Raw genomic sequence first — 27,946 nt, 5'->3', positions numbered from 1 at the left:
GAGTGACTCTATTAGAAGGTGTGGGTGGCCCTGTTAGCATACTTATGTCACTGTGGGTGTAGGCTATAAGACCCTTATCCTAGCTCCCTGGAAACCAGCATTCTGCCTTCAGATGAAGAGGTAGAACTCTCAGCTCAGCCTGGACACTGCCATGTTCCTGCCTTGATGATACTGAGCTGAATCTCTGAACCTGTAAGCTAGCCCCAATTAAGTGTTGTACTTATAAGAGTAGCTTTGGTCATGGTGTCTGTTCACAGCAGTAAAACCCTAACTAAGACAGTGACCTTGCCCTTCTACTTCACATCCATTTCTAGAAACAGAATGTCTCAGCCCTTTTCAGACACAGCCAAACATGTCTGAAATACCTAGTAAGTTCTTACATAGGAAGACTCAATCTTCAGACCGTGGTGAATGGCAACATATCACTCTTATTTGATTCAGACTCCTGGTAATGACAAATGGAGAATCCCAATGACCTGTCTCCAAGTCTCAGCCTCTGTGTGTGTTCATCACTTGTCACACATGTACTAGTAACAGATTCTGAGCACAGTGTTCATCTAGTATGTTGTCTTTTTCACCTTTATTAACCTTCTGTTTCCTGTCAACGAGAATTGCAAAATTAAGTCCCTCTGTAAATAGAGCTTTAACTAGTTCTATGATGCATTACCATAATTATTTTTCTTTTAAAAATACATTCTAAAAGTATGTCCATAGAATTCATGATACTTGCACTTGAGGGACAGACAAGAAAATTACAATTTACTTTAATCATTTAAAGGAGCACTAAAATAAAGAAGATTTCTCCCTGGAGACAGCAGCCAGGATCTTATAGGTGAAGAGTTGTCCTATGGCAAAGGGAAGTGATGGCCGCAAGTCATGGCAACAGCATATCTAGAAAGATGAGACTTCATATTTAGGAAACAGCTGCTTGTTTGATTTACTTAGATTGTACAGCACATGAGATGGGAATAGACAGGGAGATGATTGGACATCTCCAACCAAGTCACAAAGATTGGACATCCTTTTTCATTCTATGGAACTGTTATAAGTTTTAATGGTAGAAAGAACATGGTATGTGTTTTTTTTAAAGTATTATATTTGAACTAGAGAAATGGCTCAGCTGTTAAAGGCTAAGCTCACAACTAAAGAATATTTTATTTTGGAAATCTAACCCCTCCCCCACATGCCAATGAGTTCGAGGCTCTTTCCCACTTTCTCTTCCATTAGATTCAGTGTATTTGGTTTTATGTTGAAATCGTTGATGCACTTGGACTTCAGCTTTGTGCAAGGTAACAAATATGAATCTATTTTCATTTTTATACATACAGACTGCCAGTTATACCAGCACCATTTATTGAAGATGTTTTTTTTTCTTTTCATTGCATATTTTTGGTTTCTATGTCAAAGACCAAGTGCTCATAAGAGTATGGTTTTCTTTCTAGATCTTCAATTCTATTCCATTGATCAACCTGTCTGACTCTGTACCAATACATGCAGTTTTTATCACTAATGCTCTGTAGTACAGCTTGAGGTCAGGGATTGTGATTTCCCCAATTCTTTTACTGTTAATAATTGTTTTCAATATCCTGAGTTTTTTTTTTTTTGTTTTCCCATATGAATTTGAGAATTGCTCTTTCCATGTCTGTGAATAATTGTGTTGGAATTTTGATGGGGACTGCATTGAATCTGTACATTGTTTTTAATAGGATGACCATTTTTACTACGTTAATCTAAGATCAAGAATTGATAAATGGGACATCATGAAACTGAAAAGCTTGTGTAAGGCAAAAGATAGTCAATAGAACAAATCGGCAACCTATAGATTTAGAAAAAAAATCTTCAATAACCTCACATCAGATGGAGGGCTAATAGCTAAGATACATAAAGAACTCAAGAAGCTAACCTCAAACAAACAAACAAACAAACAACGCAATAAAGAAATAGAGCTAAACAGAGAATTCACAACAGAGGAATCTCAAATAGCTGAGAAACTCTTAAAGAAATGTTCAAAGTCCTTAGTCATCAGAGAAATACAAATCAAAATGACCCTGAGATTCCGCCTTACACCAATCAGAATGGCTAAGATCAAAAACTCAGATGACAGCACATATTGGAAAGGATGTAGAGAAAGAGGAATACTCCTCCATTGCTGGTTGGATTGCAAACTGTACAACCATTCTGGAAATCAATCTGGAGGTTCCTCAGAAAATTAGACATAGATCTACCTGAAGACCCAGCTGTAACACTCTTGGGCATATACCCAAAACATGCCCTACCATGCCACAGGGCACATGTGCTACTATGTTCACAGCAGCCTTATTTGTGATAAACAGAAGCTGGAAATAACCAAGATGTCCCACAATGTAAGAATGGATACAGAAATGTGGTTTATTTACACAATGAAATCCTCTTCCACTATTAAAAATGAGGCCCTCATGAGTTTTTCAGGCAAATGGTGGAGCTAGAAAATATCCTGAGTGAGGTAACTCAGGCCCAAAAGGACATGCATAGTATGTACTCACTAGTAAGATAGCTAAAAAGTACAGAATATCCAGGACACAATCCACAGAACTCAAGAAAATTAACAAGCTGAAGGGCTCAAGTGAGGATGCTTAGGCGAGAGAAGAAAGCAATCACAGGAGGCAGAGGGAGGGAGGGACCTAAGTGGGAGAGGGGAGGGGAAAGGGAAAAGGGGAACAAGATCAGGTACTAGGGTGGAATCAGGAGAGAAGCCCTGAGGGCCAGCAGGATAAATGGAAATATGTAAGCTCAGAGGGTGGGGTGGGAGGGCAATCCCTCTAGACCTAGGTACCAAAGACCTGGGAAATGAAAGACTCTCAGGATTCAAAGGGTAGTACTCTCAGGATTCAAAGGGTAGATGAAATGCCCCACAGTGGGGAGAGGGAGCTTGTAGAATCCACCTCCAGTAGAAAGTGGAGGGATGGGGTTGTCATCCCACAGTCAAAAATGCTGACCCAGAATTGTTTCTGTCTAAAAGAACTGCAGGGGGAAAATAGAGAAGAGGCTGAGGGAAACGATATCCAGTCACTGGCCCAACTTGGGGTCCATCTCAAGGGAAGACCCCAAGGCCTGACACTATTACTGATGCTAGGGTGTGCTTATAGACAGGAGCCTAGCATGTCCTCTGTGAGGCCTAGCAAGCAGCTGACTGAGGCAGATGCAAATATTCACACCCAGTCATTGGACTGAAGTCAGGGACCCCTGTGGTCTCCTAAAAGAAGCTGAGAAGAGCAACCCCTTAAGAAGACCATCAGTCTCAACTAACCCAGATCCTTGAGATCTCTCAGACACTGTGCCACCAACCAGACAGCATACAGGAGCTAGACTGAACCCCCCAAAACATGCAGCAGAGGACTGCCTGGTCTGTCCTCAGTGGGAGAAGATATGCCTAACTCTTGAGAGACTTGAGGCCCCAGGGAGTGGGGAGGTGTGGGGTGGGAATCATCTTGGAGACATGGGGAGGAGGAATAGAATAAGGAACTGTGGGGCTGGGAGGGGCCAGTGGCTGGACTATAAAAAAATAAAAGTAATAAAAATATTAATCTTAAGTAGTTTCTACCTAAATCCTCAAAATTATCTCTTAGTAAGATCTCTGAATATGAATTAAGACAATGTAAATACAAAGAGAAAAGTTAGCATAGTTGTGCACATGGAAGAACATTGGATTGTATACTGTGTCCCTTCACAGTCCATGGTCAGGTAGCAAACATGGCTTATATTTCATGACTATAGACTCAAGTACATATTTTAATTTTAAAACATCAACTATAACATAAATCTCTATACATTAATGTCTGTCTTAGCATTATTTGATTGAATTGTTTAGAAATCTGTTGCTTAAAAGGATGGACAAAAAGGTTCTTTTTCAATCTGAAAATTACTAGTCATCTTGAGTTACTAAGTAACAACCAGAGGAGATAACCAGAGGAGATGTCACTATTGTGATGTAAGACAAAACAAAATACCCTGCACAAATAAAGATACAGGGTGGCACTCTACATTTTTCTAATGACCTACTGATGACCTCCTCCTCCTCTTCCTCTCTTTGTCCTGTTTTTCTTCTGCTTTTCTTCCATCTTCCCCTCCCCCTTGCCTCTTTGCAGATGCTTGTTAGATTTTAAAGAATATCTAAGTCACTTTTCCAGGGTGTCAAAGCTACCATCTTTATTATTAAAACCATATCCCTGCATGACAAGAGGGAATCCTGCTTTTTATTTTCCTGTAGAAGAAAAAAAAGTTCTGTTTCTCATTTATCAATTAAATAATTTCCTGTTTTCTTGAATATTTTCAAGTAAAAGGATGCTTATTATGCAGAATTTAGTCTGTTGTGCAGGAAAAAAGATTAATTCAACAAAAGCTTGCTCTTCCTTTTTCTAATGCTCAAAGTGTGCAAAACAACTGTTCGCCTTGTGAAACATGAAAACAGTCTTAGATGGCATAGTCATGTAGAGTAACATAACAACAGCATGGACTGAAGGAAGATTCATTCTACAAGTGGAGTATTTGCTTATTCATGTTAAAATTTTAGTGTGTGGGGTGTTGGTGTCGGGGCATGGGGATATGTTTTGAAGCTTCTTGAAACTTTCAAGAAGTTTCATTTGCACATACATTCAAGTTTCCTATTCTGATTTTTTTGTTATTACTTTATGTTATTTAATTTTGTTGTATTATTACTTTTTAGATGTCTGTCTGTATTCTAAAGAGAGAAAGAAGGAGAAATTGTGGATTTGAGTGGGTGGGGAGTCGGAGAAGATCACAGAGGAGCTGGCAGAGGGGGAACCATGATCTGAACATATTGTATGGAAAACATACAATTTTTAATAAAAAGTTAATTACAAATATATAATAAGAAGATGAAATGTCCACAGTGCCTTGGAGATTTTATTTCCAGATTATGCACTATTTTGTTCATATCATTCTGAGAGATGTGACCAAACCATGTCAAAACATCCAGTCTGATGTATGCCAAGAAACTGTCATTCAGCTATATGTGTGTGTGTGTGTGTGTGTATGTATATATGTATGCATATATATGTATGTATATGTATGTATGCATATATATGTATGTATATGTATGTATGCATATATATGTATGTATGCATATATATGTATATATAGTTAGTTTTATTTTTTGCTTATTTACTTTACATTCCCCTCACTGCCCCACTCATGGTCACCCACTCCCACAACCCTTCCCCCACTCCCCATCCCCATCCCCTTGTCCTCTGAGTGTGTAGGGGACCCCTGGATATCTACCCCCAGACTCTGGCATTCAAGTCTCTGCAGGGCTTGGTACTTCCTCTCCCACTGAGGCCAGACAAGGCAGCCTAGCTAGAAGAACATAGCCCACATACAGACAACAGCTTTTGGGACAGCCCCCATACTTGAGAGCTATTTAAGGAAATTGTTCATTAATCCCATATTGTTCTTTCCTTAACCCTTCTCAGGAAGCTCCTGTGGTGGCCAGAGCAGCTCTGTTCCTTGAATGTGCCCGTTTTGTCCACCGGTGCAACCGTGGCAACTGGCCCGAGTGGATGAAAGGGCACCACGTGAACATTACCAAGAAAGGCCTTTCCCGGGGCAGGTCTCCCATCGTGGGCAACAAGCGGAACCAGAAGCTTCAGTGGAACGCTGCCAAGCTCTTCTACCAGTGGGGCGATGTGAGCTTTCATCCTTCTTCCATAAAGCCTAGGGCACTCGAGTGAGAGGAAGTTTATCTTTAATGAATTTGTTTTACAGACAGTTTGTCATCTGTTATACTCCAGAAACCAAATGATAACTCTGGAGAGAAAGCAATCATTTAATTTCCCCCAACAAATCCATAACGTTAAATATTACTTGTGTGCCATAGTGCACGTAGTTGAAATACTCACTATTTCATCTCCTATGTTGGATTCCAAAGACTTGCTTTTAATTGCTGAATTCAAAACTCATCTATGTGTTCAAATCAGTATGAGCATGGTTATTTTTTATTTTAAATTTTCCACATTTTTCTTGTCTAGCAATTTTATGTATGTACATATAGTTTTGAGCATTTTCACCTCCTGTTCTCCACTATTACCTCCCCATCCTCTCTTCTCCACTGAAACTCTTCTTTTTCCCCAACCAGCCCCTGCTATTTTGATGTATTATTTTTCTTGACTCGCGGAGTCTAGTTGTGGGTGCTTGCATGCTCGTGAGTATGAGGGAGGTTAATTCCCGGAACAGGAGCTGCTTAGCACTGACTGCACCATTGAAGAAATGATATCCCTTCCCGGCTCCTACTTACTGCCCACTGTCACTCCCCTTTACCTTTCTGGATAGATTTTTATATTCTTTCTTTGACATGCCTTCCATGTATATAGGCATGTGAATGACTAAATAACTAAGAAATGACTGTTTTAAGAATTCTAATAAAATGGACAGTTATAATGCCATTTTCCTCACTACAGGAAGGAAGAAGTGAGTAATAAAAGGAAACTCGAGAAGTCCAGGGGTTTTGGTTTTGGTTTTGGTTTTGGTTTTTCTTCTAAGTTTAAGGAGGAAGAAACATGCATGCATATAAAGTGCTCAATGTCCCTGTATTGTATCATTACAGGATGCTTAAAACTACAGGTATAATTCCCTGAATGTCTCCGGCGACTGCGTCCTCTAGTGTCACCGATTCAGGGTTTAGGCTTCGAGTCTTCTCTGTTTCTTTTGCATACTAATTCAGAAGGCGTGCCCTGTACCAAGACCGTGCACTGCCTGTGCAAACAGGAATGCAGTAACCTCTCTTCCTCTTGCTGAATTTTCTTTTGTCTTATTTTTTCTTTTATTATTATTAATCATTCCATTTGTTTACATCTCAAATGATATCCCATGTCCCAGTTCCCCCTCCACCAACCCCCCATTCCATGATAACCCCCTCTCAGTTATCCCTCAGTCACCCCCATCCCCATCTGCCCTCCCCCTCCCCTTTGCGTGTATGACAGTGCTCCCCCCCCCCCCGCCCCGCCCCATTGCTCCAGCATCCTCCTACTCTAGGGCATCTCCCTGGGACCAATGGCCTCCCCTCTCATTGCTGTCAGAATTGTCTTACATAATCATCCTGTGTTTAAAAAAAAAGATATGAGGTATTTCCATAAATAGCAGGCAGCAATCTTTATTAATGCTAGCATTCATCATCAGTGCTTGGCACTCACTGCTTTGGGGGGGGGGGCATCTATTGAACAATTTATAGGAGAAAAAAGACTTTCTTCCTATGTGGAACCTAGTCTTGAGAAACCAGCGTTACATACATAACTACACTATATCTTTCCTACATTCTGCTGTGCTTATTTAATATTAAACACAAGAGTTTACACAAGTCAAGCCATATAAACAAAACTATATCATGAGACACAAAGATACACCAGAGTTGTAGAAACACAAGGAAGGAAAATCCTTTACTAGATTCCTGCCATCATATGCCTGGCATAACATTAAGATTCATAATTATTAGCTGAAGGTTCACTAGGCTGGAAACCAAAGATACTGAGCCTGAATTCTTTTTTCTTTCTTTTTTAATTAATTGTTTTATTTATTTACATCCCAAGTATTGCCCCCGTTTCCTAGTTCCTCTTCCCTGAGTTCTTTACCCCATCTGGCTTCCTCTTCACCTCTGAGAGGATGCTCCCCCCAATAGACCCTCACACATGGTAGTCCTCTGTTACATATGTGCCTGGGGCTTCAGACCAGCCTATGTCTGATCTTTGGTTGGTGGCTTAGTGGCTTAGTGTCTGGGAGCTCCCAGGTGTCCCAGTTAGTTGACACTGTTGGTCTTCCTATGAGGTTGCCATCCCCTTCAGCTCCTTCAATCCTTCCCCTAACTCCTCCATAGGGGTCCCAACCTCAGTCCAATGCTTGCCTGTAAGCATCTGCATCTGTCTCAGTCAGACCATGATAGAGCCTCTCCGAGGACAGCCATGCTAGGCTCCTGTCTGCAAGCACAATATAACATCAGTAATAGTATCCTGGTTTGGTTCCTGCCCATCAGATGGATCCCAAGTTGGGCTGGTCACTGGACAGCCTTTCCTTCAGTCTCTGCTCCATTTTTTTCCTCTGCATTTCTTTTAAACAGGAACAGTTCTGACTCAAAAATTTTGAAGGTGGGTCAATGACCCCCATCCCTCCACTGGGAGTCCTGTCTATCTACTGGAAGTGGTCTCTTCAGGTTCCCTCTCCCCACTGGTGGGCATTTTGGCTAAGGTTATCCCCATTGAGTCCTGGGGGCCTTTCAAATTCCAGGCCTCTGAGACTTTCTAGAGGTTGCCTCTACCCCCCAAGACCCTCAGCTACATATTTCCATGCATTCTCCTGGCCCTCTGGGCTAATCTCCTGTCTCCCCTGATGCCACACTTCCCCCCTCCCTTCTCCCACCCAAATCCTTCCCTCTCTCTGCTTCCCATGATTATTTTTGTTCCCTCTTCTAAGTAGAATTGAAGCATCCTCATTTGAGCCTTCCTTCCCGTTAAATTTCTTAAAGTCTGTAGGTTATATTATGGGTATTCTATACTTTTTGGCTAATATCCACTTACGGTGAGTACATACCAGGCATGTCTTTTAGGATCTGCATTACCTCACTCAGGATGACATTTTCTAATTCTGTCCATTTGCCTGCAAAATTCATAATGTCCTCATTTTTGAAAGATATATGGATATATTGTATGTATTTAAGTACACTGTTGCTCTCTTCAGACGTACCAGAAGAGGGCATCAGATCCCATTACAGATATTGTGAGCTACCATGTGGTTGCTGAGAATTGAACTCAGGACCTCTGGAAGAGCAGTCTTAACCCCTGAGCCATTTCTCCAGCCCCTAGTTGTCCTTGTTTTTAATAGCTGGGTAATATTCCACTGTGTAAACGGACCACATTTTCTGTATCCATTCTTCAGTTGAGAGATAACTGAGTTGCTTCCAGTTTCTTGAGCCTGAATTCTAAACTTCTTTTCTTACTGAAACATTGACTTTCTGCTTATTGTATAAATTCCCTGTGTCTCCATCCACTCACTGTGGAATAATTTGCTACCCTTTCTTTCACTGGAATATTAAAATAAGAATAACTAAGGCTGGGATGATACCCCAATAGGTGAAATGCTTGCCAATGAAGAATTCAGTCCCCAAGAAAAAGCCAAGCATGGTAGCACATACTTGATTTCCCAGTACTGGGAAGACAGAGACAGGTAGGTCCCCAGAGCTTAGTAGCCAGCCAGCCTAGTCTAATCAGTGAGCTCCAGACCAGGGAGAGGCTCTGTTTCACAAAATCAAAAATGGTATTGGCTTAAGGAACAATGATAGTGTTTGACCTCTGACCTTCATGTATGTACATGACTTTCATTGTACATGCAAATATGTGTTCACAAATGTACACATAGATAATAGATTAGATAGATAGATAGATGTTGTCACACTATATGCATATTAATTGTGTCAGACAATAAGGTAAATACATATAAATTATTGAACTTGACAACACATGAATACCTGACATCAAATTTTTATATTAATTGTTCGTTTTACCTGATTAGGGCAATTCATATCCAAGAGTTTAGTTTTTGACATTATTGTTTTAGAGAAGGTAAAGTATGTTCATGACTTAGCTGAAAATATCTTACAAACTAAAATCTTAATAAATGGTAGCCCTTCATTGCTGTCTTTCATAAATGAAGGTAATCATATAAATCTTTAGTGAAGTTTTAAGACTCCTACAATATCCCTTATTTGAACAATGTTGTTACTCCCCCATTCCCTGATTATTCTTTAAATCTGTCTGACTCTTGCCACCCATGTTCCAGTCTGTCTCTGGACGTTCAAAACGAAGACACAATTGCTACTTTGTTACCTTGCTGAGATTTTATTTATTGGCCTTTATACAGAGCTCCTGGAAAATCTCTTCCTCTAGTGAATAGAAATGTTACCCTAAATGTTTTTGGTAACTATGGTTAAAAAAAAAAATCTCAATGGCATATATCATACTGTGCAAATCAGGATTGGTGGAGAAAGCATAACATAGGTGAGGTAGGGATTGGATGTAGAGAGTGGAGAGGGCAGTTTGTCTCTAAACAATCTTCACAGACAGGGCATTTTCAGTACTCTGCAAAATATGTGGATGGTTATGATGTAATGCAATGTAAAAGACAGAAATATGAACACAAAATTCTAGCGAAATTGAAGGAAGATGGTACTATAGTCTTCCTTTCAGTTTTACATGAACCTCTCCCTGAGACTCAACACCCAGTCCATGCATGAGTTCTCCCTGAATGGCCTCTCCTCTGGTCAGTCTCAAGCAATAACCCAAGCACTTTTATTAAACACACTTGCAAATCCAAGTCTCTCTCTTTCATATTTAGTTTTTTTATTAAAATATTAACTATTCCTTCCCCATTATTTGGCCTCATAATCCTGCTGAAATTGGGAGTACTGTTTTTTTTTTTTCTATGATACTACACTGGCTGTTATCAAGGCAAAAATCATCAGATTGGAAATTTATGTCTCTACACAGCAGTAGCAGGATAAAGGACTTTCTTATCTCAACACTCTGCATTTTCCATCTCAAATTAAAACAATGTATCCCTTTGCTGATAAAAGTTTTCTCATTTTCAAAACTTCAGGAACTTTTGGACAGTCTTGCTCTTTAGTAAAATGGAGATGTAAAGTGTTTTTCTTCAGTCCTTCAATTCTTTTGAGCTAAAAGACTGAGTGCTTAACTCCTGTATTTCTTCCCATGCAGAGACAATAAGCTATAAATAACTAACATAGATGGACCCTTCACTGATGATAACATTAAACAGGACATAAAAATATATATGGAGACCTTTATAAGAATTCATAAATTATAAACACATTCACCAGTTGTGCATAGTGTCTGAGAAAGGCCTCTGGATCTTGTTTTCATACAGTGAAAAAGGACTGTCACATAATACCAATTCCATGTTGGTCTTCAGTGCAATTAAAAATAATGCGATGTTGAATTTATGTGTTTTACAGAATATTCCCCAAGATGATTCACCTCTTTATCCTTTCCTGTGTTAGGAAACATACAGGATGTGTGAGGCCTAAATTGATCTGTTATTCCACCTATTGATCTGCAATATAGACATGTATGTATCACTGGAAAGTCTGAAACATAAAGCAACATAAACAGACCAATTTAATAAGATTATCAATTTAGCTTAATTAAGTATAGCAACAAGTTGCCATTAACAGGCAAAATTGCATTTAACTTCAATAATGTAGGGGCCACCATTTTTAAAATCTTCAGATAATAATTCTTCTACCATAATCATATTGATGTTGTTTCAACTCTAATATTTCTTCATGCTTTATTAACTTGCTATAATTAAAACTGTGATTGACTTATTTTCAGCTTATTTTAATTGAGACAGTCTGCAACAGAAGCATATTCTATTACAAAACTCACAAAGCTATCCATCATGTCATTCTTCCTACCCTCGTCTGCCAGAACTACAAAAGTCTCCCACATAAGCAAGCTTCAAACTCACAGTTACGCAACTCTAGATTTGGATCCCATTATCCTCTTTTCTTCCATGTGTATGTGTCAAAACTTCTGTGAGATCAGGGGGTCGCCCTTGCCCAAGTTTGATGAAATTAAAGGACTTAGAAAATAAGCAATTCTCATTGCTGTCAGTGAGACAGATAATCAAGGCAGTTTTCAGTTGTTAGTTTCCCTTTTCTGATGGTCCCTATATTTTCTATGTAAAGCAGTGTTAAAGGCTGTTCTAATAACAGTATCCCCTGTTTCCAGTCTTCTGGTTGTGAAATGCATACAGAAAAACAGACATATGTATACACATATATACATAGATACACGCACAGACACACACAGACACACACTCAAACACACATTTCCTAAATGTTTGAACAGTTTGGAGTCAGTTGGTGTGGATTTTCAAAATAAAAGCACATTTTTTCAAAAGACCTGGCTAGTCATTTCCTATGCAGAAACATTCGGACGCGTTTAGACTCTCTACATCGTTTGAAGAGTGTCTCCCTCCCTGACCTCACATCTTTCTTCCCCGTACATCCATTGCCTAAAGATCGCTTATAATTTCTCCCTGTGTGATTTTCCACAGGGTCACTCAACTCCTGTATGCCCAGCACTTGATGTAAGGAACTAGTACAGAATGCCCTGTCCAGAGAACTTTTCAAACCCCAGGTCTGCCTTGCCAAGTTCATCTTGAAGGCATTTTCTCTCTCTCCAAACTTAGTTTCAACAAAATAAAACCCATCTTCCTAAAGACATACTCTTCTGCAATCATGTCTAAGATGTTGGTTCTCGTCAATGGCACTACCAGCAATTGACATGTGGCCATTTAGCACATTCCAAATCTCTTTCTGCTGATCCTACCTTTTCCTAATCAAAGTCTCATAGGTTCATTACTTCAATTTTAGATGAACATTTTTTCAGTTTTCTCTCATCCTCATCTTATAATCCATTTTACACACTGTCGGTAAGGTCATGTCTGACCTTTGCTTAAATAATTTCTAAGATTATGGGTGATGAAGTTGACTTAGCTCATACACATAAAGCTATTTAAGCCTTCAGAAAGAGCTTCCAGGGACTTAACCATCGACCAAAGAGTACACATGAGGAGACCCATGGCTCCAGCTGCATAGATAGCAGAGGATAGACTGGTCAGACATCAATGAGGAGACCCTTGGACCTATGAAGACTCCTTGCCCCAGGGTAGGGGAATGACAGGTCAGGGAAGTGGGAGTGGGTGGGTTAGTGAGCAGGGAGAGTGGGAATGGGATAGGAAGTTTTCGGAGGGAAAACATGGAAAGGGGATAATATTTGAAATGTAAATAAAGAAAATATTTAACAAAATAAGTTATATATAATATTATACATTTAATATTTAATGTTATATGGTAATAAATATAAAATATAAATTTATATAAATAGTAGACTTTTTAATGTTTAAATCAAGCTTCCTGAGCAGACAGCACAATAACCCTCCAATTCCAATTGTTTATTAGGCTACCCAGTCCTAAGATACCTTTCCATCCTGTCAGCATATTTTTTTTTTAAAAAAAGTTGTTCTTCATTGATTTCTCAGTGAGTCCCTGAGTGCCTGGTATACTTCTAAAATCATAGAAACTTTTAGTTTCTATTAAGTTAACATCTCTCTCCATTTTCTGTTCAATCAGCAACACATCAGCTACTCTGAGTCTGTAGTAATGAGACACGTGGTTGTATATCTTCTGGATCAGTGAATGTGTAGCTCAACATGTTCTTACCTCCCCAAAAGACCCAGAGTGTAGCAAGGAAAAGGATAGGCAGCAAACATGTTCAAATTCTGCCCACAGCCTGCAGCTAGTTTCTAAAGCTATGCAACATCCCTGCTTGTCAGTGATCTTCCTTTACAGGAATTATGCATTCATAATTCATCAAGGCACAAGTGAACTTGAACAGCTTGTGTCTATTCGTGTTTCAGTCCAAACCTTATAAACATCTCACTTTATAAATATTTCATGAATAAAGGAAGAAAGGACTTATGTCTCCTTAAGACATCGTTCAAGCCTTACATGAGACATGGAGCTGTAACTTAGGCAAATTTAGGTTTGATTTTTTTTATAAATTTGGAGTTTAATTTAGATTATTTCACTACAATATTCCAGAAAAAAATCAATATTAAAAAAAAATTCTCCTTTGAGCTTCGCCATTCTGCTGGCTAGCTCCACTCCAAACTCATCATGCCTCATCCTCACAGCAAGGTGCTGCTTATGGTCTTGTTTTATTTCTTTAAACCTTCCAAAGTTAGCAAGTACAACTGGAGGGATATTGTGATAACTTTTTCTAGTACGTTTTTGTTAGGAGTTTTGTTCCCTGGTCTGAAGTTTGTCACTTATTTCCAGATCTTACAAAGACCTTTTTATTACCAGAAACTTAACATATTCAAAATAGTCATGTTTTGATTGAGTGTATTCTGGATGCAATTTGTACATCTGTTCATGGGTACGGGTTGGTCTCCAGCAGTGAGTCTAATTCCTTGCTAAATATTTCATAAGTACGATATGGGAATTTGGAAGAGAATGAGTTGGGATTTGTTTTTACTAATGTACAGAACACAAGACTGTCTGACCGGGAAGCAGTGTCTCTTTACTTTATCCTTGAGACTTCTTCCCAAGGCTCTGACTCGCCTTTTAACATATTCTGTGATGTTTAGATACAAAAGGAACTGGATAGAGAGAGTTTATTTACTTCTTGAGGAAAATCCCTCTCCATAAATTGTGGAACAATGTGTTATGATTCAGGAGAACAGAGAGCAAGAGTTTGATTCTGTATATGCCATGTTAGAATCAATATTGTCAGTGTGCCAAGTTATTAGATGTCGTGTTTCTGGTGTGGCTTTTAGAAGCTCTACCAGAAGAGCAGTTAACATTTCTTACTAATTTACTATTATGGGATGGCGAGAAGCCTATAAATGCCAATAAGTGTATACATAAATGGTAATATAAATAAACCCACATGAATAGAATTCTTGCCAACTTCCAAACCCATTAGGGTGGCACTGATACTCTTGTTTAAAAATGTATAATCAGATGTACTCCAAAGAGAGATGCTTTCTTTTTTTTCTGCCCTAAGTCCCTCTATTTAAAAAATAAACCCTACATGTAGGGTGTGGCTATTGCTCAGTGGGTGAGTGTGCAAACATAGGAACCTGGCTTTAAATCCTCACTACCCACAGAGAAGGCCCAGTGTGGCCACCCCTACCTGGCACACCAGCAGTATGGGTGATAATAGACATGGGAGTGGCTTGATGAACAGCATCTTGGCTCAAGATTCACTGAGAAAGCCTGTCTCAAAGGAAGATGAAGAATTACAGAACAGTACGTACAACATACAATGCCCTCCTCTGGTCTCCACACTTGCACAAATGCACATACCTGCATACTTACCACAAATTCACACACACACACACACACACAGAGAGAGAGAGAGAGAGAGAGAGAGAGAGAGAGAGAGAGAGAGAGAGAGAGAGAGAGAGACAGACAGAGAGACAGAGACAGAGACAGAGAGAGACAGAGAGTGACAGAGAGAGACAGAGACAAAGAGACAGACAGGCACAAACAGACAGACACACAGACAAACTGACAGTCCACTGCTGGCTTGCTTCCTAACATCGGACCTACACAATGAATGAACTTTGAATAAATATGGACATTTGTTTCATAAAAATGTTTGTATATGCATATAAAAATGCCCATTCCATTTTTTTAAAGTCTTTAGAGCAAATGACCCTGGAGACATCTGTGTTCCTTCCATCTCTAGATTTCCACATAGGCAGAAATATTGCTGACAATGCCTAGAATACAGAAGAGGGTTGCGTGGAAAATCACGCCTGCTCTCTGGGGACTGCATGCTGTCTGAGAGTCTGACACCCTGCGTGGCGTTCCTTTCCTTCCTTTCCCACGTAGGCAATTGGCATCCGGTTGAACGAGCTGTGCCATGGAGAGAGCGAGAGTCCTGCTAACCTGCTCGGCCTGATCTATGATGAGGAGACCAAGAGAAGACTGCGGAAAGAGGATGAGGAAGAAGACTTTTTAGATGACAGTAAGGAGACTCCCTTTACTACGAGAGCCCCTGCTTGTAAGAAACTCTGCTTTAGGAACACTTCTTTGTTCCTCTCATTCTCTCACCACCTTCCTACATCTCCCACAGTCCATTCTCCTTCCCCCATGTGAATGCAAACCATGGACAGAAGCCGGGGTGGGGTGGGAGGGTAGGATGGAGCAACAGTCAGGAAGAGAAGGAAGATAGATGGAGCACCGCAGGCAGTGTGGAAGGGACATCACCTTTTAGCCTCTGCCTCAGCTGGACACAGCTGTGGGAGACTGTAACCTTAGCACTGGGGAGGCAGACAGGCAAACCAACAGAACTCATTGGCCAGTTGGCCTCACCGAATGGGTGAGCTTCAGATTCGCTGAAAGAGCCTGCTGAGAAGAAAAGTTTTGAATGTAGAAAGCTTTTCAAGGAACGCACTTGACATCATCTCCAACCTCCACATTCATGCACCTGCATGTGTATCTCCACGCTCATGCACACGCCTATAGTAGCAAGTTTATAAGAGATCCATTCCAAAGAACATGATGTTGAATAGTTACTTTAACCAAAGCTTAGTATAGTACTAATAAGAAATTCAAATTTTGCTTAAACTATGATTGTCCTGTGCTGTATCTATTTAGAGTTGTCATAGAATTAAAGACAAGAGTATTCTTGCTAGATCCTCTATAGAAGCATGTTGTACATATATATGTTGTGTACCATACAAGGGAGGGTGCATCATTCTATTGAGTATAAATTCCAGTTTGGGCTGTGGAATCTCCATCTTTCCAGGGTGGAGGCAGTGGCATCTTTCCATTTAATCTTTCCTCTTCATTTGCAATTCAAGTTCTCTGGTTATATTTTAAGGCTTATTCTTGGCTAATGCACACCAAATCTGCCCCACCCTTGTGTCACAAAGTATGAAAAGATAGATAGATGATATCATTGGAAAAGATTTAACAACAATCAAGGAAATCTCTCACCATGTTCCTTTCCTCTTTTGCACCAAGGATTTTTTTCCCATTATTTTGTTCTCTTTTCATACCTTAGGAAGTGAGAGAAAACCTTAACATCTCTGCTGATAAAATACTGAATTCTTACATGGACATACCAACCCAATGATAAAAGTTGGCTCTGAAGATGACCTAATCTATTTTTTAATAATTTGGTGTTTAATTTCACTCATACACTAAATGCTAGAGACTGACCTTTCCAAAAGTCACAAAACCTAGGAAAGGCTTGCTATGAGTGTCAGCCATCCAGAGGCGTATGTTGGAAGCCACTCAGAGGTCGTTCAGAACGGAAGGAGCTGAAAGAACATTAAATGAGCACACCCTCCCAGTCGCAATCCACACCAAATCCAAAAGCTCCATTCATTCAAATGTTATATCTGCTATATCAGTATTTGGGGGCAGGGGTCATATAGAGCTCCATCTTTGCTTATTGTGACAGGATATTTCAGCTAATAATCAGGAGACTAGACCTCAGCAGAGGTCACTACCTACAGAAGAACCTCATGAATGAACAAACAAATCCAGAAGTTTACAATGAGTAGGTGGTTGTTTGGTTATTTTTATTATTCCTTTTGTCCACACATGATCTTCCTGTGTAACTCAAAGTGGTCATGGTCTTGATCTTGAAATCTTCCTGACTCAAACAGTTGAGTAGCTGATATAGTACAGGCTTCTACCATGCCTAGTTTCAACGAATTGTTTTTGTTTTTTAATTTTTCACATGTAGGTAACTTTTAGAGCCCTATATCCCCTGTGAAGTATAAGACTTATGTTTGTGATTATCAACTAATTATGAGGTTATTATGTGTGATTTAGCTAACTTTGCAGTGCAAAGCTAAATATAATGCGAGCACATATCTGTTTGAAAATTCTGTGCTAGCTTATCTCTTCCCTTCATAATGGGAGGCAGATTTTCCAGCCATGTTTTAACTATGTAGAAAAAGCAATGATTCTCTGGAGTGAAAAATGGGCCATATGACATTAGAAGACTGTCACATTTACCTTCTGTGTCAAAAAAAAAGCATGTGCACTATTCAGTTCTGAAATCTCATTATGCCTAGGAGACAATTTTGGGATTTTTTAAAATTATTGATATGTAATGATATTGTGACAGTTTGATGACTTATTCAACTTCCAACTATTTTCTTTCTTTTGTAAGAGGCAGAATGCTAGATGACTGTGTTCTTTTCTGAAGATAAAGTAGTTGGGGTATTTATACAGGGTTCATGTTAACACAGATCTCTCAACCAATCCTGACAGTTTTAAATCCTGTTATTCTCTTGGCCATTTTCCGTATTTAGTCCACATTTGATTAGTTTGTCCATAGTGGATTGGATGTATGACAAAGTAATAAAAAATTTATTCTATAGAACAAAAGAGACTATTAGTTGCTTCTGGTACTGCCATGTCATACTGTGACAGGAAAGCGTATATTAAAGTGTGTGGTATAAACTGGGGTGGTGATTCACGCCTGTAATCCCAGCACTTGGGAGGGAGAAGCAGGATCTATTTGAGTTGTAGTCCACCCTGGTCTGCAAAGCAAGTTGAAGAATAGCCAAGTTTATGTAGAGAGACCATGTTATGAACAAACAAAAATGCATCATATCATTGACCAGGTGACATCTTTTCTTGTACTTCTGTTGCACAAATATTAATCGAACTACAGCTGAAAGAATACTATAGCTCTCAGAAGGCCAAAGAATCATCCCTTCCTAAAGTGAGTTGGGAGGATTTGAGGACTCTAAACCAAACTGGTCTTCATATATAGTCAAGACTTGACTGAATACAAGACCAATTTCAATTTCAGTTTTCACTAAATGGTCCCTGAGAACATTGGAGCTGCGTTGGGTTATTCTATAGTACTGTAATAGAAACACTGACTTCTGCTTGTCTGATACTTTAATACTAAAGCACCCGTTACAGAACTGCAGAGTGGAAGAAGAGAGGTGGATGGCCATGCCCCAGTCATGCTGACAGGAGTAGGTAAATTGAGGTTGTATAGAAAATATTCTCATGCGCAGTTTGATTTTACATGGATGTAGCTAGGTCCATCACACCATGTTCCTCTATTTGTTACTGGTTTGTCTTCTCATGAAGAATTCTTTCTTTTCTTAGGTACTGTGAACCCCTCTAAATGTGGCTGTCCCTTTGCCTTGAAGATGGCAGCGTGCCAACTTCTCCTGGAGATAACCACCTTCCTGAGGGAGACTTTTTCTTGCCTGCCTAGGCCTCGCACTGAGCCCCTCGTGGTATGTTGAAGCAATGTGGAGTCCATAGCCAGGCTGCTTGAGAACAAGGAAATGGGGCTAGGTTTCCTATACTGCCAGCATCTCTAAATGCTTGAATATCTTTCATGTTTTGTAATTTAAATTTTTAACCAAAGGCTTTTCAGACATAAAAAGACAATCTACTAAAAATACTAGCCCCAAGGTTGGCTTAGAAATCACTGGAGAAAGTACTTTCAGGTACAGTGTTTGACCATGCAGTGAGCATGTCTCGGTCTGATGGAAATGTCTAGGAGCCCATGTTACCCTATAAACAATGAAGAATTTATAGCCAACGTTATTCAGAAATCATTACCCGATTTTCTTTTGTGCCAACATTTCCACAGTTCGTATAGAAGCTTACTTCTCAGTGTTTAGATTCTCAACATTTCCAAACATGTCATTTTCATAGAATTTCTTGTGAATTGTAGTGCGACAGAAAATATAGCTCACCACACACGCACACACGCACACACACACACATACTACACATATTGGCATAAAAATACAGTCATGTGACATGTACTATTTATTTCACTGCACATATAAATTCTATTCAAGGCCTATAAATCTTCAGAGTATGGGTTAACAGGGAACACCTTGGGTCTATAAATCTCTGATAGAAACCAATGGTCTTTTCATCCCAGTCAGGCTGCAACTCAACCTGGGAAACCAAATAAAACCTTCCCCCTCTTTTCCACACAAAATTCCATTTAAGGGTGATTTACAACCCACCTCTCCTGCTGTTAAAACCAAATAGCATGGTCCGGTACCCCAATCCCAGGGTGGGCCCAGAATCTGGATAAAGGAGTCAGTGTTCTGCTATCCCAGAGCACAGCCTCTGACTTTAGTTTTCCAATGTTCTAGAAGACCCATTTCTTCACATTCTTAAACAAAAATGGGCATTTTCAAGTTGGAAACATTTATGAATGGAATGCTTGTTTTCCAGAGAAAACTAGCCTCATTGGGAATGTCAAACTGTATACAATTTGACTGTTAGAAATGGAAATTCTAGCTACTTCCCTCTGTGACATCATATTGACTTGACATGTATTTTTCTGAGTTGTCACTTTCAAAGATCTGTTGAAAGTACTCTGTAAAGTCAAACCCAGATAATCCGATGCATACACTCAGCTTAAAGTCAAGCATAACAAAATATCTGACCTGCAGATGCCCTTCAATATCATTTTTTCAACCTTCTGATTAATAACAGTCCTCGGGAAAGCATAAAGTACATCTGATTGCACGTTTTCAGAATAGCTGCAATTTTCCTCAAAGCATGTCTTGTTTAACTCAGCCACTTTCGTGCTGCCCTTTATCTCTTAAAGCTCTACCTCAGTGACTCTTGTTAGGAAGTCTTTCTCATGTAGCCTATCATATACTGAGGACAAACTTAATCACATCTCCTTGAAGAGCAGTTGCTGGCCTGAGACCTGTCAGTGAAAATGAATCCTTCTATTTTCTTAAGCAGCCATGTCTGTTTCGCTTGAGCACACAGGCAGCACTGCCAGGACTGCAGACATAAGAGTCTCAGCACTGAGATGATCACAGGCCAGGCTGCACAGCAGGGCCTGTGACCAATAGAGACTCTGTAAGCAACTAGAAGAGTTACAGGAAGCACAAAGAAAGGAACCTTCAAAGTCCAAGACTAGAACAGCAGCCTTCCGTTATTTAGTAACAAGAGAAGAAGTGTGCCTTCTTCACCTTGAATGAGGTTTCTGAGACTTGTTGTTCAAGACATGAGCGCTCTCACTGTTATACACTTGTGTATTTTTATTCTTTCCTTTTTGAGACTATAACTTATTTGCATCATTACTCCCTTCTCTTCCTCCATCCAAATCCTCCCATAAAACTTTCTTGCTCTTTTTAAAATTCATAATCTATTTTTTCAATAATCATTGTCATGGCAATGTCTCTATATTTAAGTATCCATATATGTATGCCTATATACATATTTATGTGTGTATATATATATATATATATATATATATATATATATATATATATATATATATATATATATATATATACCCTAAATACTTAAGTCCAACTTGCGTGGTATGTTTTCAGGATTGACCATTTGGTATTGGATAACCCATTGGTGTGTGTTCTTCCCTAAGGAAGACTATCTCGCCTGTTCTTCATATTCCTTAGCTGTATGTAGTTCTGGGTGCAGGTCTGGGGACTCCTGGGCCTCCCCCTTCTTGACCTGACTTCTTTAAAATGGGAGTAAGAGATTTTCCCAGTACAAAATCCCCCATAGTGGCTCTGGCTCACACATGCGTTTTCCTAAACCTGAGCTGACTTCCCACACTTGTGTGCTGAGAAAGTCCATTCAAGGTTATCTTGAATGGCACCCCCTATTCGTGTCTGCAAGTATACCTGTTTTCAACAGTGCAGACATTATCTTCCATTCTTCCAGTCAAAACGTAAGACAGGTATTCCTAGGCTAAATTCAAGATATTGGCAATCTTTCTGTGGTAGAGAAAGACTCTACATGCCTCCTTGTTGTTTTGCCTACCTTCTAGAAACTACTACACCCTTCTTCAATCTTCAGAGGCAGTATTGAATATTGTATGAAGCTTCCTCAGTCCACAGTCAGAGAGATGCCCTCCACTTCTGAGAACACATATAATTAAATTTGGTCCCCTTAGCTAATGGATTGAAATAATCACAAAGTTCTTAGCGTTAATTTTACCCCCAAAGTTCATGTTGCAGTGGAAAACAATATATTCTCAGGCTCTGGGGATTTAGGGCTTAGATATTACTTGGGAACCATTATTCTATTACTATTGTCTTAAATCTGATATATAACTCCTACACTTAGAATTCATTATTTCTGTTTGCTCATCTTTCACCATAGTATTCTGAGTTCCTCAGAGAAGTAATCATTTCTTATTTATGTCATTGTACCTAACATGTTCATACTCAATGCATGATTATGTAATTAACGTGTAAGTGTCAAAGATGCCTCCCAGACATCGAACCAAGAGTTAAGAGGGTGAAGAAGCTCATTCGAAGTTTTGTATTGTTGGAAAATAAAACACATGATGAGAAGCCATCAGTTAGGGGACACTTACTTTCCTATTCAAGAATATTTTTAAGCCCACAATTTAAAACAAGAAATAAGAATATTTTATATATAATTGCATGTGATTCAGAATGAATAATGGTTTACCACAATACCGGTACAGTAGAAAGAACACGATGCCTCCAGCCCACCATTGCAGACTTAGGAAATTGAGGCAGAGGCAGGGGTACCACGAGATCAGCTTTCTAGCTTTAGAGCGAGAACAAGGGAGGGAGATAGATAGATAGAGAAGGAGAATAGAGGGAGAGAGGGAGATAGATAGATTGATTGATTGATTGATTGGTTGATTGATTGATAGAAGACAGATAGATAATGAGCTCAGGACATCCCAGCACTTGTATGCTCTTCTATGACATTTCAGGACTTGGAAAGCTGCAGGCTTCGTCTAGACCCTGAATTGGATAGGCACAGATATGAGAGGAAGATCAGCTTCGCAGGAGTTCTGGATGAAAATGAAGACTCAAAAGATTCTCTGCACAGCAGCAGCCACACCATCAAATCAGACGCAGGTGCTGAAGAGAAGAAAGGTAGGGAGACGCAAGGGTCACTTCCTGTTTCTGGCTTTCTCACAGGATATATTTGATCTGGGGTTTAAACTACAAAGCCTGTATGACCAAATTCTTGGCCGCACATAGAGCTGACTGTGGGCTTTTCACACCCAGTGAGGTAGGAGACACCACTAGTTAGAGGTTGGACTTGTCAACTAGAATGCTCTGAGCTACAGTGCCAGCTCAGCGATTCTCTTTTAACCACATTGAACATGAGACACGATCAGCTTAAAGATGACCCATTATTTTATTAACCAAAAAGAAAGGGAAAACACCCAAATCCAACTATTCTGCAGTAATCCCTTATCACTTTGCTTGCCTTTATTTTTATTGAAAGAGGACTTGGGACAGTAAAATAAATGTATATAGTCAATGTTATTCTTATATATATCCTTGCACAATTAAAAACAGTATGACTAAAATACACTGGTTAAAGCTTTTTAACTTACAGTCCAAAATTCGTAATTCCTTTTCAGTTCAGAGTTGTCAATGTCCATGTTTTTCTATAGGATAATGTCTTCTATAGCATCTGAATGTTAATGAATGGCATGTCAGTTCAGAAATGGAACAAAGATTAGTACATATATAATCTATATAATGAGAGATATATAAAAAAAATCTGAAAGACCATCAGCCACAAAGTACACGTGTCTATGCTAGTTATGGAAAGAAGATAGGAACAGTGTGAAGCTAGTCTGCCTTGATTCTTCTTCGGGGCTGTCAAGCTCATACCCTGACCCACTGTCCCACCCCTACTACCGCTTGGCCTTGGTGCTAGGAGCAGTTTGTATGCATTGCTACCGCTGCTTTCATGGTCACAGACAAAAGCAAGAACAGTCATATTTCAGTAGCCACTTAGCACTAAGAATTCTAAATCAAGTTTTACAAACATCAGACTGTGAAGGAAAAGAGGAAGAGCCTATGAAGATGGGTCCCTTATGGCTCAGCCCTGTATAACCTTGTCTGCATAACTTACTTTTAAAACCACAGTGCTCTTTCTAGTCAATCGAATGAGCACCTTTTCACTAATGAGCTTTCATTAGGGCAGTGCACCAGGAGCTTAGAATGTATGTGTAAAGCGAATTGAGGGACATGGTAGGTTACCATTGCCATCCTCATGTTCCTACATTATGAACGGCTAGATCAGAAATCAACACAGAAAATCCTGGAGCTGAAAAACGTCACTTTAAAGTAAGTCATTTAAGGATGCTCTAAAATGTCAACCTCACTATCTTGCTTTTATATTTTTATTATTTTATATTTATATTTTATATTTTATATATTTTATATTATTGTAAATTTTGTTGTCCTTCCATGACTTGTGTAAAGACGTTTAAATCAATCTGTACATCTCTTCAGAAAATTGATAGTGTACATTGACATGTTTCCAGTGTCTATAGACAATGAATGAGTGCATATTTGATGACCTTAATCAATTGATAAGTGCCATAGTGCTATATAGGGAAAATACAAAATATTCAAGTCTCCTAGGAAAGGAGCTGCAGTGAGAAAAGTTTGCATAGTTCAACATCAGAAATATTCAAACATATACTATTTATAAATATATACCAACAATATTTTAATTGAGTGGTGATATTTTGCCACTCAAACTTAATACCATAATTATTTATAGGAGTTGAATAAAAATTAAAAATACTCACCCAGTTAATCTTAAGTCAAGTAAATTCTAAATCATCTTTAATAGTAAAGTATTTCCCAGCACTTGGGAGGCAGAGGCAGGTGGATTTCTGAGTTCGAGGCCAGCCTGGTCTACAGAATGAGTTCCAGGACAGTCAGGGCTCCACAGAGAAATCCTGTCTCAAAAAACCAAAAAGAAAAAAAGAAAGAAAGAAAGAAAGAAAGAAAGAAAGAAAGAAAGAAAGAAAGAAAGAAAGAAAGAAAGAAAGAAAGAAAGAAGAAAAAAGAAAATAAAGATAAAGTATTTGCTTAATTTTAAGAACATGTCAACTTCACTATCAGTTATACAATTTCCTTTACTGTTCTCTCACCTAGTGATTTTTATCATACAACATACATATGTTAATATATAAATGCTATCTCATAAATAAACAACAGAAATATAAACCTATAAATAAAATGAGAATATAATTATAAAATGTTCTTGATTAGTTGACAAATGACTCCCTAAAGATTTGTAAATATCCTGTAAACTGTTTGAAAAACATCAGCTACTATAGACAATATGAAAATGTGACAATGAGACACTGCTAACTGTAATTACTATTTTTTAATGCTATGGTTTTTATAGAAGAAAAAAATAGCTCCTGAAATAAACAACTTAGAAACAAGTAGGTTCTACCAAAGAAAATGAATATGAACTTATCCTTAAGAACTGAAAATATCCTTCCAAGATCTCTAAGCAGAATCCATGAAATATTTTTGCCCCTGCCCCAAAGACAAACTAAAACTAGTATTGCAAAATGCAAAAACATCTCCTCATTCAGCATCCAGCTACTGAGTACCTGCTCTATACCAGGAACTAGTACAAGTTCCAGAAGGTGGCCATTAACAAGAGCATATTCCCATGTATATTTCCGTTCATAAGCAGATAACAATTGGCATCACAGTTAATAACATGAAATGCCAGACTTTCAGTATATGTAATGGAAAGTAAAACTAATTAAGGCAGTGCCAATGATCTGGCATAGAAAGATATATGGTGAGGGAAGATTCTAATAATGGGCATTAAATTGAGAGACTTTCATTGGGCATTTCAGTAACACAGAAGGCTGAAGAGTTCCAAATAGAGGCAACTATGAGTCTACGTAGTTCATGATGTCTTGAAGAGTAAACTTGGAGCATTTGAATGAGGATAAAAGGATCAACCAAGTTTGGGAAGAGTTGAGGGAGACAGAAAGGCAAGGAAGGGGCAGGTAGAGTCTAGTGGATATGCTTATAAATTCAATTCTAGCATTTGATTTTAAATGTGTTAGAGGTTGTTGGTCCTTGTATGTGACTAGACATGTAGAAGCTGGGAGGAACAAACAGAGGTAGTTTCATGGACCAGAGAAAAGGTAGCAGGACTTTGAACTCTTGTGATATTTTAATGCATAGAGGCAGGAGGACTAGCTGATGGATACGATGTGCAAAAGGAGATGGATTATCCAATTCAAATGAGTCTGTTTCATTTTGAATCTAGTTTTTTTATTGTTATGAAGACAAAGGCTCAAATTCAGTAGTGTATAGTCTCAGATGGCATATTTCACAAATGACATTAAGCCTAAATTCTCATGGCTGTGTCCCTTTTAACTAATTGATGTCATAATTCTGAACCCTAATTTTTCAGGGCTGCAGGAGGTCTCCAATTATCTTTTATGTTAGAACAAATTCTCAAAATTAAGTCTCCTTCAGATCCCACTAACTTCAAGTTATTTAGTTCCATTTGTAGCCTGAAAGTGTCATAAACTCCAGCAAAAGGCATTAGTATGTGCCTCCATTTAAAAAAAAATCTAAGAATTATCACTGTAATCTACTCTTTATTTCTCAATACCCATGAGATTGCAGTAATGGTCATTAAAAATAATTAACCATAAAGTCTAAATTAAGCCTGCAAATATATTGGAAAATACAGTTTGGTGAATCCTGTGTTACAATTAAACCACAACATAGTGCTCTTCCTATAGCTCCTGTGACATTTATCCAACTTTGCTGAAAAAACTCCTTCCAGATGTGCAGTTCTATCCAAATGAGTTCAGGAAGCTCCAAGAAGGTTGCACAAAGCAGAACAGTAGTAACTAAGTTCTTTCCATCACAAGAGTAATCCAGAGTCCATTCAATTATTCTCCATGAATGCTTCTGACCCCCTTATATGGTATTGAAAGTGTACATTTTACTCACATTTTAAAGAATTCAAGTTTTATTATTGTCTCATATAGGCATTTTGTTGTAGGAGAAACCAAACCTAAAATACAAAATATAGTCAGAGCTTGATTTAAATAGTGAATAGAATATATTGTTCAGATCTTAAATGTGTAAAGCTAGCCCCCTTCTTCTAATGGTTTTTGAACTCTGAAAACTCACTGTATACCACTGGTATCAAATGAATAGTGACACTATTAAAACTTGAAAGAAAGAAAAGATATATATATATTACCTGAAAAATCATTGCGCTTTTGATTTTTATAAAGTGAGCATTTATAAACTTTAAACAAGTTTCTTTTACTACTTTATTCCCACCCTGGTGATTGTTTCTTCCAGAATACTGAACATGAATAATGCATGCCCTTCTTGTTATATATATATGCTATAAGAAAGCACAGGGCATGCAACATTTATAGTCCTATATCATTGGTTCTTTGATTGAGAAGAGGATGCTATGAAATCCCTAAATGATTGAAAATACAAGTACATCAAATAGGTGCATGTTCACATGCATGCACATGCACACTGCATTCTCCTGAAGAAATAAAATTCTTAATGTGTTTGCTAAGAAGCAACATATACCCTACTGCTGACTGTCAGAGAGAGGTGCTTCTGTGTGTTTATGCATTAATAGGTTACTCTAAAGAAAAGGATTCCAATGACAGTTTTCCAAACTCTCTAAGTCCCATTTCATTGGGAAAACAAAAACTGTAATGTATGGATCTATTGAACCAAATAAGAAAGCGTTTGAAATCTGCTAGCAGATCTTGGTAATGATGCTGTGTAAAGACACTCATGCTTGTGAACCCTGGGCCAGAATGAGGGCAGATCATTCCCAGCCAAATGTGTACTTTGCCCAAGAAAGATACTGCACCAGCTCTGCCTGGTCACTCTGGTCTCATGCCTGTCCAAACCTGGTGACTGGGGCCTGTTAGTAAGGTCTCCATCTACAAATGCTGCTCAATCAAGCTGAGAGTTGGCTGATCAGAGACAAACTGTGAAGAGTGTGGATCTAAACTGGCCGGGGAAAACTAAGCGGGGAAAGCCCTATTTTATTCTTTTAATACAGTTCCCAGCAGGAAGATCAGGATAGGAGGTTCTCGACTGCTCCAGATTAAAGGAACCCGCAGTTTCCAGGTGAAGAAGGGGGGTTCCTTGTCCAGCATTCGCCGAGTCGGCAGCTTAAAGAGCAGCAAGTTATCACGGCAGGACTCAGAGTCTGAGGCTGAGGAGCTGCAGCTGTCCCAGAGCAGGGACACTGTCACTGACCTAGGTAACATAGAAGAGTGGGGTGTGCAGGGACGTGGGGGGTAGGAAGCCAGGACTCAAGTCCTGGAACAGCCAAGTCCATTTCATCACATGTGACTAGAGCAAGAGCAGAGCCAGAGTTTAGACAACGCATTCTTTAGAGAGCCCCACTCTGCTTTTGAGCAGGTTCACGTGGTGCCCGGAAGTCCTGTCCAATTGTGAACTGATGCAGCAGATGATGCGAGAATCTGAGACTCTCCATCTTAACTGAGCTTCCCTATGAAGTTGATGCTGCTGCCTCAAGGACCAC

General features: G+C 39.0%; 1 protein-coding gene across 5 annotated transcripts in view; it reads left to right on the top strand.

Annotated features, from left to right (window-relative positions):
• Unc80 (unc-80 homolog, NALCN channel complex subunit) overlaps nt 1–27,946 on the top strand; it is a 181,223-nt gene that overhangs the window by 72,761 nt on the left and 80,516 nt on the right. For 2 of the 5 annotated variants that reach the window (XM_052193538.1, XM_052193537.1), the window contains exons 23-27: nt 5,469–5,681; nt 15,464–15,599; nt 18,719–18,852; nt 22,320–22,485; nt 27,458–27,661. In XM_052193538.1, the coding sequence (XP_052049498.1) occupies nt 5,469–5,681; nt 15,464–15,599; nt 18,719–18,852; nt 22,320–22,485; nt 27,458–27,661 (853 nt within the window). Of the gene's footprint in view, nt 1–5,468; nt 5,682–15,463; nt 15,636–18,718; nt 18,853–22,319; nt 22,486–27,457; nt 27,662–27,946 lie in introns of all 5 variants that reach the window. The other 3 variants (XM_052193540.1, XM_052193539.1, XM_052193536.1) reach the window with 2 other exon arrangements.

This window comes from Apodemus sylvaticus, chromosome 9 (genome assembly GCF_947179515.1).
Source record: "Apodemus sylvaticus chromosome 9, mApoSyl1.1, whole genome shotgun sequence".
NCBI lineage: Eukaryota > Metazoa > Chordata > Mammalia > Rodentia > Muridae > Apodemus > Apodemus sylvaticus.
The sequence above is the reverse complement of the archived record's forward strand: the minus strand, read 5'-3'. Positions and strand labels throughout refer to the sequence as shown.